The sequence below is a fragment of the Apostichopus japonicus genome, chromosome 13 (assembly GCF_037975245.1).
Source record: "Apostichopus japonicus isolate 1M-3 chromosome 13, ASM3797524v1, whole genome shotgun sequence".
NCBI lineage: Eukaryota > Metazoa > Echinodermata > Holothuroidea > Aspidochirotida > Stichopodidae > Apostichopus > Apostichopus japonicus.
In genome coordinates, this window is record NC_092573.1 from 11,119,768 (window position 1) to 11,135,697 (window position 15,930).

Sequence of the window (15,930 nt, forward strand, 5' to 3'; positions counted from 1 at the left end):
ACATATGTCATGTAAGTGCTAAAGATTCTACAAGAGTGCCATGTAAATGTGAATGGTTCCAAAGGGTTGCCTTGTAAGTGTTAACAATTCTACACATATACTATGTAAATGTGAAGGATTCTACAAGAGTGCCATGTAAGTGCAAACGATTCTACAAGAGTGCCATGTAAGTGCAAGAGATTTTACAAGAGTGCAATGTAGGTGCAAAAGATTCTACAACAGTGCCATGTAAATGCAAATGGTTCTAAAGGGATGCCATGTAAACGTATACAATTCTACACATATGTCATGTAAGTGCGAAAGATTCTACAAGAGTGCCATGTAAATGCAAATGGTTCTTAAGGGATGCCATGTAAGTGTAAACAAATTCTACACATATGCCATGTTAAAAGTGTGAAAATATTCTACAAGAGTGCCATGTAAATGTGAATGGTTCCAAAGGGTTGCCTTGTAAGTGTTAACAATTCTACACATATACTATGTAAGTGCAAAAGATTCTACAAGAGTGCCATGTAAGTGCAAAAGATTCTACAAGAGTGCCATGTAAGTGCAAGAGATTTTACAAGAGTGCAATGTAGGTGCGAATGATTCTACAAAAGTGCCATGTAAATGCGAATGATTCTAAAGGGATGCCATGTAAATGTATATTCTACACATATGCCATGTAAGTGCGAAAGATTCTACAAGAGTGCCATGTAAATGCAAATGGTTCTTAAGGGATGCCATGTAAGTGTAAACAAATTCTACACATATGCCATGTTAAAAGTGTGAAAATATTCTACAAGAGTGCCATGTAAATGCGAATGGTTCCAAAGGGATGCCATGTACAGTAAATGTATACAATTCTACACATATGCCATGTTTAAAAAAAGTGTGAAAAGATTCTAAACGAATGCCCTGTCAGTTTGAAAGATTCTTAAAAGGATGCCATAACATATACAAATATATCACGTTAAAATAAAGGCGAGGGACGTAACAGAAAATCAAGACCTCTGTATATACGTAAGCTCACAAAAAAAGGTGACACACAAAGACAATAAGATATATTAAGACTTTTACAACAAAAGTGCAAACTGATTATAAAGCTTTTTCACAATAAAATGTTGAAAAAACAAAAACCAATGGAGAGGGAAAAGAGAAAAAGGAAGATATCTGCACAAAAAAAGATTGAAGATAGAAGTTGCACAAAGTTTTATCTACAAACAGAAAACAGCATTAAATTTATCAGTGCCACTATGCACAAAAACCATACGTTATTATACCAGCAGTGACATATCCATTACCAGACTGATGTCATGGAAGAAGGGGTGGGGGGGAGGGTAGGGAGCGCAGGATCCCTTTAAAATCTTTATTTGCAACTGATCCACAAATCCTTATTCTACCAGCTGTGTAAACTAGACAATCTACAAATAACAAAGATATTTTTTAGAGTTAAATTGTTATTTGGTTCACATTTTTGTTGTTTTGGTATTTTTAATCTTTTATTTTAATCTTTTATAAGTCATGGTTTGTTGACATTCAACTACAACATCTACTCTTCTTTGCGGTACACATAACAGTTCAACCTTCATTCCCTTCTCAACAAGATGAATTATTTCTTTAATTAGTGCACTTATGTTTTTTCTTTTCTTGTCATTCCATAGGATATTAAAAATTTAGCAAATAAATCATATATTTGTATTAAAAGTTATTACAGTTTTAGTAAATCAGCTACAATTCGTACTTTCATTTCAAAGTATAGATGAATCCATACATAAGCCAGCTGCATTTAGTCAAAGCACATACTATATAAGTGTACTGCGATATCACTGTGTCAAACAATCTTACTTGAACTACGGTGATCAGAAACAGTTTTTAAAACGGAGGAATAATTAGTTAACTCGGAAGCAAACATGGCACTTGGTAGTCATTAAGAGACAATTGTTCTTTACCTTGCTAGTTAAAAAGAATGAAAATTAACAGTTGTTACCTTTGTACTACTAGCATAGGAATGCATTCCTTAATACTAGCCCATTAACAATTAAATGCACTCAGTAACAGCAAAGGTATCTAAGTATTGTACAAAGGTTACATACACTGGTTACCTCAGTAGTAAAAGAAATGTACTCCATATGTTACCCTATTTCCAGCAAAAGTGTTGCATTAAGCTACCTACCTAGCAATAGAGGTACAGAATAGTTTCCTAAGAGGTAGTAGTAGGGAGGAGGGTACACAATTTGACCATCAAGGTACAAAACGGTTAGCTTCAAGAAACACTTGTAAGTTACCTCACAGGAACAAATATACACATATAATGTAACAGTTCCAAGTTTCATTCAAAGCAATTAAATGCACATAAGCGTTACCTTAAATATTGGCATAGGTATTTAGTTACCAGTTACCTTAGAAATAGCAAAGGCACAACAAAAGGGAAGACACAACAGAAAGACTCAAACATTTCTCCCCCCACCCCCCCCCCCAAACAAAAACTGGTTTGGACGAAATTATGAAAATGCAATACTGGAAAACTGAACAAAAATAACACATACATTATTGCACATATCTTGCCTATTAAATGCTCAACCAATATCTTTCTCCTTAAACTTTACAGTGAAATCAACAATGGATAGTTTATTATTATTTGTTGTTCTTCTTCTTTTTCTTCTTCTAATTCATACAGCTGCTTCTCAAAACCATCTTTCGAAAGATTCAGTTATCATAGGTTGATAACAAAACTTGTAGAAAATATGTTGAGAATGATTATCAACATAACCTAACCAATGAAGGCCTGCCAAGTTTCTCTTTCTAAATAGTAAACAATTGCATCCAAACACTCATTAACAAACTACCCTGGGTTTCCTTATTTGAAGAAAGCTCACCCCAGCTACACAGAAGTATCATATGGATGATTCTACCTTGAATAAGTAATGACATTTAACCCTAAAGCACACATCCCAGTTGGATCTTTTCCCCCTGGAGGTGCAAATGAAAGGACTGCATGTTTTTTCTTTCTCAGACAAGTACACATGCATATATGTGTGTATGTATAGATGTGTATGTATATATGTGTATATACATATATATACATATAATTGAAATCCTAGTGAGTTGGAAATCCAGAACAGTGAAAAAACTTCCAGCCTCCACCGGGATTCGATCCCGGGCCTCCCGCTTTATTTGCGGACACCCTAGCCACTAGGCTATGGACGCTGATTATATCTCCAGAGGTTAGAAACCAGTAAGAATGGTCGTAATTCCACTGGAGGCATATATACATACATATACGTATATACACATATATTTCTACAAGATATTATTAACTCTGGCAAATACATGTCCACCTTACTCTCCTCCTTTAATTTCTCAGAATGCTTCACTGTCCTACAGGGGTATCATTAATTAACTAATAGCTGAACTTGGCACTTTTCCCACAAATTAACTTCATTAAAAAAGACTTGTTCTACATTCCTTGGCAGTTTGATGTAGGTCTACAATGACTTGTTTGAGTTTGCCCCTTTTGGCATGTTCATTTAGCTAAAACTAAAATAAATACAGTTTTCCTGTAAGTGTTTGCAAGATTTAGGTAGGATGCCAGCATTGTGATAACCAGCATGAGCTTACTCGGAGAAAAAAAGAAAGAATTCTCTGCAAGTTGTTTGCATTATAATCTAGTTTGAAAGTTGGATCCATTTTTTTGTTATCATTTACAGCATGGCTGGATGATTATCAGTTAGGACACAAAACAATATACTTCTTCCAAAACAGTACTGAGTGGTGGTATTCAAAAGTTAGTCTATTTTACTTGAACGGATGTTTTGAATATAAAATGAGCTCAAATTGGGGGGAAAAATGCACAAGATATTGGTAATAAATAACAGCCATTATGCCAAAATAACTGTACAGAAACCAAAAATCTCAAAGAGTTAAAGAAACTACGAATATCTTACAAACAAGATAAATTTGACGCAGTTCTCTTAAAATGACGGGAGTCTACAATCAGCAACAAGACAAAATGTAAGCCAGTTATAACAAAGAAAACGAAAAAATAAAATGCATGAAAGGGTACCAAAAAATACATGGGAGTCTCTTCAGTGGTATACAGATCATTTTTAATACCACAAATCATTGGTTTTAATACAAAATGCAAAAATATTAGCAGTTTCTAAACTTAACGAGACTGAATCGCAATGGACAGAAAAGATAGGATTTTCATAAATATGGGATAAAATCTAATGAAATACTCTTTCAGCTGGGCTCGACAAAAATAATTGATAAAGTTAAGAATCTATGGACGAATAACAATACTGCATTTTAGCCTTTGCTGTTTTGGTCATGTCGAAATCTATATATCTAGCAAAATGGCAAATAAATAAAACTTTATAAACAGTATTAAATAGCTCTGCAGTCAAGTTTTTCGATACCACAAACGAAGCGTTAAAAACTCTAAAAAAAACTTTTTTCAAATAATACAGCCGAAATATTTTCATGGGAATGACAGTCCAGTAAAATACACAAACTTATGAAGTACTCTTTCAGCTGGGATCGACAAAAATTATCGATAAAGCTTAGAATCTACAGATGAATTACAATACTGCATTTTAGCCTTTGCTGTTTTGGTCATGTCGTAATCTAAATATCAAGAAAACAAGGCAAATAAATTAAAACCTTATCAAAAGTGTTAATAGCTCTGCGCAAGGTTTTTGATAACACAAAAGTAGCTTTAAAACTCTAAAAAATCCTTTTTCAAATATTTCTTAATTGTGTAAAGTTTTGTAGAGATGCATGCATTTTATAATTTTAGTTTGGTGGTTTATTTATCAGTCAAATTTTTTAACTTTGGTCATAACAATATATATTGCTTCCATGTAATGTGTCAATTAGTGAAATTTCACAAAACAACTTCAGTAACATTTACCAAACTAATCACAACCTATTATAGTAATTATGGGACAGATTTTGTAGTATTTCGGCACACTAAAATCCATGTTCTGGAACATAATGGGTATAAAATATACACATCCACATCCCAACAACAACTAGCAATAATTAAATGCAAACACAAAGCGGGAAGGAAGGGAACATTTAAATAAGACTTACTACATGACACGTAACAAGTCGCATTTCAGTTCAGGGTCAAAAGTCGACTCATTACCCGGTTAGAGATTTTCACGACACTTAATATAGTCGAGTCATTCTCTCAAGTCACTATATTATCTCTACAGGGAAAAAATGTCATAAACTTCTTGAGGGTCACTGCACCCTTAATATTTTGTGACTCGAGTTATGACTTGTAAGGACGTTCGTTTACTTCAAAGTCATCCATTTATTACCATAGCTTAGATATGGTTTATTAATAAAGTTTGTAATTGATTGTTGATGAAAACATTAGTACGTTTAATTTACCATCGTGTCTAATGTCAAACGTTTCTGGAAGGAAGTTTTATGCAATTGCATGAAAGGAACTCATAATTTCAATTTGACTAATATTTGCTTTGGGAGTTTTTGAATGATATAGGTAAATACTGTGAAGGCTTTAATTTTGCATGCCCAAAAAATATACTTAAACCTGCAGATTAAAATGAAACCCCAAATGCTGACGAATTTTATGTTAAATTTTGCTCCTCTGTATTGGACCTTCATTATGTTTTATGAAGAAAAAACAACAAATAATGTGCAACTTAAAGATTATTGTGATTTTTTCATGTACATTTAAGGTTTTCTCTCTCTTCAATATTATATATGTTTGGGGGCTGAATTGTTGCTTAATATGTTAATAGTATGGCCTAATTTCAACCAGAGTGACTGATCTATTGAAATCACATGGCCAGTGCAGCTGTCAAAAATCCTGACAAATTTATTTCATAGAGAGCTAAAATGGCAACTTCTGCTCATGTGATTTATATCAAAGTTAGGCTGCTAGCCTTTCATACATCTGCTGTAACATTGAATTATGCCTTGGAAATAGTATTTGTGATGAATTATACAAGACTCTTTTAAGGTATTTTAACAGGGTATTGTGACCAGGCATGACGAAAGAAATTGGGGGGGGGGGTGAGAGGGGATGGTCCGTAGCAACAGACTATGGACCTGACGTCATTTTAGAAATTGAGGGAAATATGGGCAAAAGAATGTATTCTCATATTTAGATTATACTGACAGACATCAGAAGGGAGGAGGGGGGTTTCTTGATGCCCTGATTGTGAAATGTCAATGGATTGGACTGAAAATATGTGTTGCACATTAGGGAGATTGCAATGGCTCATAGCAAAATAAGTGAGTTGTTCTACTAGCCAAAGCTGCAGGTAAAAACATTTCCAACTTTATATATATATCCAATTTAAAATCTGAAACATGTTAGTAGTCTGCTTTTAATGTAGCAAGAAGATAGCTTGAGTATAACAAATTAGTCATTGCACCTGTTAAAACAATCATACGTTGAGACAATTTCCTAGATGCTAATACCACTCAATACTGTCCTCCTATATCATGCTTCAAAGCACTCATACTGACAGTGTCAACAGTTCCTAACCTTTATCTGATAGAAACATTGCATGACGTTAATAGTATACTGCTCATACCGTCAGTACGAGCGCTTTGAAGTGAGACATGAAAGAACAGAGAAGAAAAAATTTGTCCCAACATGGTCAATCCATATCCATTTAAAAAATACTGCTTTCATACAATTTTTATAAAAGTCTTCTTCAAAATATTTGTATTAAAATATGACTTTTCAAACTCTAGTAGTACAACCTGGGGAAAAAAAATTAGCCATACTAAGAATTTATTCAAACCTGGAATTAACAAAATAAAAGAATATGCATTATCACATATCCCCCCAAAAAAAAAACCCAAATACATTCAAATCAAAATTAACAAAAATACAATTTATACCCTGGTATAATCAATCTTTCAAATCTTTATATTGTATAAACATAAAAACAATTTCCATAAATTGAGGAAGTTAATTTTACAATTGAAAGAAACTTTATTGCTAATTTTTTTTCTTTTTTTTTGGCCTTTCATCTTTTTCATGACATGACATTCCATGATTTTTTTTTTTAATTTCTCATTTTTTTCCTTTTTTTTTCACGATAAAATTGTACTTTTTTTTTTAACTTGTACCTCCTCCTCTGGTCTGATTCCTAATGAATTCTGATATGATTTGGTTGGACTTAACTGATGATTTCGTTGGGGTTATCCCAAAAGTTTATTCGGGTATTATGTGCACACAATTGTCTACAACAACAGTAGCAATGAGGTAGGTTTCACCACGTTTGATCTTCCAATTCTCATTCACTGCCCTTTTTTTCTTTGGCTTGAGTCTCGAAGGCATATTGCATGGCCCATATAGACAGCGGTCTCATGTAACCTAGGGAACGGTACACCTTCCGCTTCATGAACCCTTCGGGGGTCTGGTAGGCCAATCCTGCCCTGTTGAAACAGGTGTGGTATATACCGGAGGCTGTCTGGAAACCTTCGTCCAGCATTCCCTACAAAAAAACCAAAAAAAAAACCAAAAATAAAAAATATATATATCACCACTGACATAACATGTTAATCATTTCATCCAAAGTTCTATTCTTTGAGAGTACAATGCAACCATAGGTTTTCTCCTTTCTAAATTTTTTTTCCAAGCTCAGGCATACACCTCAAGTACTGGTGCTTGATAAATAAACTGAGGCTCTACTCTGTAGTGTAGCCATTCTGCAGTGTGTAACTGATATCATCAACCTTTGATTGACTGATTCTCTCAGATATAATAAATGTATTTGATGTCTGTCCCTCACTGGCAAGGGACAACATAATTGGATCACCCAGATAGGTTCCTTCATACACAGTTTGACCTCTACTGGCACTTTAATCTCTACCAAACATAGGGGATTTTTATATTTAATAGCTGTATGCAAATATAAGATGCTCAATTTTGTCTCCTTCATTTGTCCCAAATTTTTATTTGCCACTTTGGGCTTTATTTAAGATGACTTTTCCTGACTCATTTTGTAGGCTACGGCGATACCGTGATATATATCCGACATGATGTAAATCTCGACAGAGAGTAAGTTTTGTCGGAGCATTAAACGATGATACGCTCTGAGGAGTAATCGGCAATTTAATATGAAAAGAGAAAAAATAAAAATAAATAAAGAATGTAGCTGTGTGTACCTCTTGTATCATGTTTGCAGCGAGAGCGTATGTCACACCAGTCCATATTTCTTCCCCTTGAAGACTTGTGGAATCCACTTTGCCATTTGGGCGCATCCCGTTGATGGCGCCAAAGGTGCCGTCTTTCATACTGAGGACGTTCATCTCGTAGATGGTTCGAAGGGCAGATTGGACGTTGCTGACCGGAAACACGTTCTCTGTGTCACTGTTGGGCACGACCAGATCGCAGGCTCGGAGGTACCAATGTCCAGCGGTCTGGTCGGCCATGATGCTGTCGCTGTACACCTTGTCACTGCTGTCGTAATTATAGTACCTCCCTGTGTAGGGTTAATAGATATCGTTGTAGATAACAATGAGATGCAACGTATGTATATGTTCGATGTAATGCAAGTATCGTTGTAGTTAACAATGAGATGCAACGTATATATGTCCGATGTAATGCAAGTTATCGTTGTAGTTAACAATGAGTAGCAGCCTATGTAAGAAGGATGTAATGTAACTTATCGTTGTAGTTAACAATGATATGCAACGTATGTATGTCGGATGTAATGCGAATTATTGTTGTAGTTAACAATGAGATGCAACTTATGTAAGTCGGATGTACTGCGAGTCTTGTTGTAGTTAACAATGAGATGCAACGTATGTATGTCCGATGTAATGCGAATTAAATGCAAATCAAAGCAATTGTAATTATTGTGAATTATCCGGCTGGAAGTGATACAATTTCTAGTAACTTCACAATACGAACACAACTGCATGCTTTTGATGCTAACCGAGATTTCCACAAATCCCCTTAAGTAACGGCAGGGCCCAGACCTCACCTTTGCTAATGTCTATTTTAGGAGCTTAAAAATCTTTGCCTGCCACTTTCAAGATTGAATTGGAATGACAATGGGGTTTTATTCCCCGGTCAGGTTGTCCCCCTGTTACCATGCCTTTCTTACGGCATTGACGGATAGTCAAGGCTTGGCTCTAGGCACAAAATTAATTCGGACAACCATGCAAACCCTTCAAGAGACAGAATAGCTATCTGTTCAGGTTGTATTGCTATGAGACGTCTCATTTTTGAGATATGACACTTTAACAACTAAAATACTGGATTGACATTTAAACCTGCACTGAGAAGCCGAGGTCCCTGACAATTTTGCATCAGAGGACCAATCCAGAGGTTTAGCATATCGTAAAGGTGAATACCTTGAAAACCATAATAGCTATAGAGACGTTCCAGCAGCAAAATTTTTTCATCTTGTTTTTTTCTTGGATTCTGACATATCAAGACTTTACATTCTGCATATCGGTTACCCCTTATAAAGGGTGTGAAGACTCTCGCAAAAAGAAACGTCTAATGCCGGTAATCTGACCTAGTTTCGAATGAGGTGTAACAGAAGTGTTAGACACCACCTATCCCAGAAAATACACACACAGCTTGCAACCGTCGGTAATTAGACACTAGTGTACAGTCAGTACATAGGGCTGCGGTGGATACCCACAGCACAGTGTACAAACGATACAGCGATGGACATCTCAGGTCCAGCTAAAGATAACAAGGTATCTCGTTTCATTACTGTTTGCATTTTTTAGCGACACTAACAAAACGTCACTTGCAAGCAACAGAAAGTTAACTTTTTCAGATGGCCGCACACGGTTTGGGGCGAGTCTTCAATGCCTTTAAAAGGGATAACCAGTTACCTAATGGTTAATTGGTATAGCTTATTACCTAAAGGTTAATTGGTATAGCCAAAGCATCCTCAGAAATTGCATTCTTACTTTTGTTTCTTCTTTTTAGTTTGCTTTCTTGAATAATCCAGTTCTAGCCAATGTCACCTTTTTCCTGTTTCTTAAAAATTAACCAATTCAGCTTCTTTTTTCCAGTTCTGATTGGGATATAAAGAAAAGGTGAACACAAACCAATCTACTTACCATTCCATAACTTCTTGTCATAGGAAACTTTTCCCCTGTCGAGAATGCTCTGATAATCCTGCAATGCATCTTGGTGATCCAGTATTCTTGCCATCTCACACATACATCTCAGTGCAGCAAGCCACAGGCCACCACAATAGGCACTGGTATCAGAAAGAGACAAATATGATATAACAGCTCTTCTGGTGGCTAAAGCTGATGATTGATTTAGCAAAAATTTGCTAACAAGTGTTTCTGCATTTATTGAGTTAAAAACCCCACAACACCGAAGCATTTGGTATCATTAAGATAACTACGAATTTTTCTGATATTTTCATTCAATTTTCAATTTTTTTTTTCAATTTCTTTATGCCAGTATAAATTACAAAATTTATAAATAGGACACATTGATTCTTTGTAAATGCTTTTAGCACACGACACGCACATGATTGCATCGGGGCAATTGAGTTAAAAATGTCTTTTTTTGTTTTCCTTTATAAGATTTTCAATCATTTATCAGTTTTAACTACAGAGAGAACACTTACAGATAAGCACATATGACAAACGTATCAGATTTCAAGGAGAAATGAAACAAGAAGATTATAATGGTCTATTACGTCAAGATTTTTTTGAAGGAAATTATCCTGATGATGTCACAGACCACATACTGTGGGAGAGATTTAGCTGTTCAAAAATAGCTGACATTAAACCAACGATAATAGGAGGTGGGACAAGACGTTTCGGGCAATATTTCAATTTTTTAAACATCAGAAAAGGTACATTCTTTAGTGTTACAACCTACAGATTGGGCAAGACATTTCACTGTGGCCAGATCTTATTTGTCCCTGACCCCTGAATAAGATTGTTCAATTCAACCAAAAAAATGGTCAAGTACAAGCAGCTTAGTTGCTTATGTATATTTTACAGCTTACGCCACTGCTCAGTGACTACTGCAGTTCCCTACGATTGCTGTCAACTATTTCTTCTCAAACACAAAAGGTGCAAATTTAAGTCAAGATTTGAAGGATTACAGTCTTGTATGAAGGCAAGTTTTCAAAATTCATCTTTAACCCCTGAATTTAATTAAAATCCCTGGTGGTTCGTAACTTTGTCAGGCCCACACAAACGCAAGTGTATTCAATTTGGACAGTTGCTATCCAAGTACCACATCCGAGTGGCCTCATGCACATGTCCCCTGGGTGACAATTTCTTTAGGGTGCAGCCATGGAATGGTATACTCAACTTTATTATACAACAATATCTTAATGTTAAGTCGTCTGGGCTGAGGAAAACATGTCTCTGACCCAAGGACACAACATAATGATCTGAAGGTAATTTGCGAACCTGCGATCCTTACATCGAAAGTCCATTCTCTTAACTAACTTGACTAAACGCTCTCCTCTGTTTAACTGTTTTTAAATGTTGAGAGCTATGCAATGGTAAGTGCCTTTGCAAATTAATCCATCTGCCTTGAAGTATGAAATATGCGTTGTGATATTAATGTGGCAAATCCCTGAAAGAACGACAGAAGTTTATAAGCCTAAATGTACCTGGCTCCAGTGACTACCCAGACGTCGTAGGTTTGGTCGGCTTTACCGCAGTTATCAATGACACCATCGCCGTCCGTGTCATGTTCCTTGGCACTCTCCATGACGATCTGGAAGAGGGGGGGGGGGGAAAGAAATAAGAAACTGATATTTCATAGAAAGAATTCCTTTTCTGGGTCAGGGTCCTGAATGAATTTAAGAATAGAGATACTGACACAAAACAACCACCCTTGTTAACAGCAAGTAACACTACAAGATTTCACAATTTGTATTTTTGGCTTTGAAGTTTCCACAAATAAGCTGGTGGTACCCTTGCATTCTTGAGAGATACAGGGATGACAAAACTACCTGAATAAAATTCTCTGTTCCTTTGGGCCATTTTTCAAAATTTAGACCTGGGAATGTGTTGAACTGAAACATGAACTCCACAATATTTCATTGCTTATGACGGGTAAAAATGCAAAATTGCTCCCAAATGGAGTAATGTCTCTCTGATACAGTTTGGCTGACATACAATCACCATAAGCAAGTGTACCAAATATTGAATGACTGGCAAGCAAACTGCAATTATATACTGTTCTCTTCACAAGAAATCTAACACACAACTAGGTACAGAGGAAGAGGGCTCAGTCAGAGGGAGGAGGTGGGGTGGGTGGGAGGAGGACTTTCAGAGGCAGTGGGACATGCAATTTGCATCTGATGGAGCAAACCACAAAGTTACCCCATATTGTTCAGACAAAATGGACCCAGGTTGCATTCTGTAGCACAAATTCCACTTTTTGAATGGTTTTTAATAAAAAAGCCACTTTTTGAATGACATTTTCTTTAAGTTTTCTGCAAGAGGATATTTTTCGAATTGTATTTTTATATATATACCAAGAAAGGGCATTTCAAGTATGACAAGGACTTTTGAGCTTTTTTCACAAAATTGATGCTACCAGGAGGGAGGGGAGAAGTGGGGGGCTGTGGGGAACATGCTCCTTGATCCCCTTGGTACCACTGCATCTGCAAATACAATGATTAAATTCAGCCTGTTCTAAACCTTTTATGTACCTTGCATTTTGGCCACATGTGTGTCAGAAACTGGAGATCCTTGGTAAACTGGTAGTCTCTGAATACCATGAGTACAAACTTGGAGTTGAGATCCCGCCAGTGAGTGGTGTCGTGTAACAAATAGCTGTTCACCTTCACCCAAGGCTCCTCCTCTGTGAACACATCGAGAAAGACAAGAGAGGGAAAGAAAGAGTGAGGAAAATATCTGAAGGGATAAACATAGAGCACTTAATATGTTCAAATTTGATTCATTTCTCTGAGTGAAATTACCCTATGGGTCCCAATCAAATGCTTGGATTTTTAATAGGTCGCAAGATCGTTTCAAACTTTCAAACCTAGCTTTATGGATCGCCGACTTGCAAAGTAAACTGTACAGCCCGGGATCTTTTATCAAGCTTTCTTTCGTACTTCAAAGTTTTGTAAACTGTGGCATCAATCTCAGAATTGCATGATGGCATCTTCAGGCCAAGATCCATGAACAGAAAGCAGAGTCAACTATTGCAATAGCAACAACATCTCAGTGGCATTGTAATGATGGAATTGGCAGAGGTGGGGGGGGCAGGGAGGGTTGGTGGTGAAGATTGATCGGTCGTGGCCCAATGCCAAATTGTTGGCTGGGTTGTGGTTGCAGACTGCTGCTTTAAGGTTATCGATATATGCGTACCTCAGTACTTACCTCAATGTCACTTTCAAAGCTCTGTAAAATACCCACAAGGATGTAAACCATTATAGTCTGACTTGCAAACTCTTATTTCAAATATTGTACACAAAACTCAAAATTTTGAAAATATTCCCCAATAGCTTTTACACTGTGATTTAATGCTAATATGAAAAGGTTTCTGGGTGACACACTTATGTGAAGCTCATGAAATCACTGATCACAATGCTAATTAAGCATTTATTTGGCGACAAGATCTACTATGGTTTCTCAATCTGATCAACCCGAATGTAAATTTTTGCACTGTGATTTTTGTAATTTTTGTTTGAGTAATTTTTGTTGCAGACAGCTACTTTAAATTAAATTAATACTGTATTCCAAAACAATGATAAAATTAGGTCACAGGGAAAGAAATGTCGAGATTTCCTCACCTGGGTCTCCGATATCGTGTGGAATACTGCCAATGTATTTTCTTTGCGCTCTGTTTCCTTCGCTGAGATCGGAAAACATCTCTTGGTCCTCGTGCTCAACTAGATTGCCTGAGAATTAAACAAAGAGCACATAAACAGTCAAATCTAAATCATATTCAGAAATCATCAAATCTAAATCATATTCAGAAATTACATTGCAAGTGCCATAATGTATTACAAATGCAATCTGTACTTTCTCTTAATGTAGTAATGCATAATTTTATGCTTCCTTGTCACTCTGGCCAAGCTAATGAGACATTTGTGTTTCCCACAATACCCTAGTTAAGACAGTACCCTAGACAAACAATACCCAAGGGTCAGTTATGTTCTAACTTATACCCTATAATACCCTAGAATGACAGCACCCTAGACAAACAATACCCTAGGATCAGTTATGTTCCAACTTATTCCCTATAATACCCTAGAACGACAGCACCCTAGACAAACAATACCCTAGGGTCAGCTATGTTCTAACTTACGCCCTACAATACCCTGGTCGACAGCACCCTAGGCAAACAATACCCTAGGGTCAGCTATGTTCTAACTTACGCCCTACAATACCCTGGTCGACAGCACCCTAGACAAACAATACCCTAGGTTCATTGATGTTCTAACTTTACCAAGCATATTTTAAATGTTTATACCTGCTTACATATTTCTTCCACTCAGAGAAGAAATTCCATTCCCTTAAAATTTAAGATAAATTTTCCCTGAACAATTTATACAAAACCATTACAACTGACTGGATGATGATGTTAGGTGCATTACTGACCAAAGTGAATAACAAAATGAAATCTACTCCGAAAATTGCTACCAATCGCAGATCCAACTGAAACCCTCGCTACAGCAGTGACTTACCGAAATCATATTGCACACCGAGTTCAAGCTTTGGCCAAAGCATGGCTAGGGCAAACGATGCATAGAAATGCACATCGTACGTGTTGTACATCCTGTACTCATGACCTGCAAGAAAAACATTTTCAAGTTTCAATTGAAATTTGGAATTTTTTTAAAGTACTATAAAAAAAAAAATCTTTCAATTTGAACAAAAATTTAAACAGTTGAACTTGTCCTTCAATGCCTGACCTAAACTTTACATAACGTGCGAGGTCCTGTGACAGTAACCTTTATAACTGACAGCCACACTTTGATCTAAGGTTACACACTTTTGAAGCAGCAAAACCTTGAAGAATTGACTGATTAAGAAATACCAAGAGTTCATAGATGCTAGCTAGATCAGAAGAAAAATAATTTCATTCAGCTTAAAATGTCTGAAACACATAAACTTCACCATGTGTCTTTAGTTTTGAAATTTTAGCAGAAGTAGGCCAGACTCTGACAGAGCAAAGGAATTTAAAAGTCAGGTCATGGGGTTTCTATAAGTAAACATGGCATTTTGCATTAGAATAATTGAAACTTCTGGAAGGCTCCTTTAAGGCAAACTTGGATGAGGACCACAGTTTGTTTATGGTAGCCTTTTTGTTGAATTGTATCCAGATTTGATTAACTTCTGTAAACAAAAATTGTTGTAAAATTTGCTCAAAATAAATGAAAGAAGCACTTTCGAGATGATATTTAAAACACCCTATGTCGTCGAAAGATTTCTCATATATTGAAAACATGGCATTGAGTTAATTCTTTGTTTCTTATTCTATCTATTGCTTTTTTTCTTTGCTTGCTATTTAAGAACAAAAGAAATAGCCATGTTATGCACTACGTGAGGCAGCTTGATTAATTGATGGGTCTCCATTGACGGGCAGTTTCTCCACAACGAATTAAAAGCAGTACTGGGAATGTATATTAAACCAACACATACAGGCACGTTTGACTGACCTTGTGGACATATGAGTTAATTAGTCTAACTGGGGTGACTCTACGATCGACACCGATGTTAAATGCCTGTTACCTACCCTCCAGATAACCAAATCTGCCGTATTCTCTGACGAGCTCATGTGACCAGGTGTGCTTGTGCCTGACCCCATGTGGAAATTCTTCCACGGACTCCACCCAGACGGTACCTCCATCGCTGATGAAGTAGAGCTCGTTGAAGAGGGCGGACTTGTACCAATGTGGCAACGATCTGTTGGGAGAGAGACCAGTCAAATGACAGTTATCTTCTACTAACTTGACGTTACCAATAATGAGAGCTGCTTGATTCAAT

The 15,930-nt window shown here is 36.4% G+C and overlaps 1 protein-coding gene across 2 annotated transcripts in view; it reads right to left on the reverse strand.

The window, feature by feature from the left end:
• Nucleotides 1–898: 898 nt before the first annotated feature.
• The window catches only part of LOC139979123 (non-lysosomal glucosylceramidase-like), a 62,425-nt gene continuing 47,393 nt past the window's right edge, over nucleotides 899–15,930 (reverse strand). For both annotated transcript variants that reach the window (XM_071989817.1, XM_071989818.1), the window contains exons 11-18: nucleotides 15,680–15,849; nucleotides 14,628–14,732; nucleotides 13,731–13,838; nucleotides 12,642–12,793; nucleotides 11,592–11,698; nucleotides 10,063–10,205; nucleotides 8,143–8,459; nucleotides 899–7,469 (exon numbers count right to left, since the gene is read on the reverse strand). In XM_071989817.1, coding sequence (XP_071845918.1) covers nucleotides 7,269–7,469; nucleotides 8,143–8,459; nucleotides 10,063–10,205; nucleotides 11,592–11,698; nucleotides 12,642–12,793; nucleotides 13,731–13,838; nucleotides 14,628–14,732; nucleotides 15,680–15,849 — 1,303 coding nt within the window. In that variant the 3' untranslated portion in view covers nucleotides 899–7,268. The remainder of the gene's footprint in view (nucleotides 7,470–8,142; nucleotides 8,460–10,062; nucleotides 10,206–11,591; nucleotides 11,699–12,641; nucleotides 12,794–13,730; nucleotides 13,839–14,627; nucleotides 14,733–15,679; nucleotides 15,850–15,930) is intronic.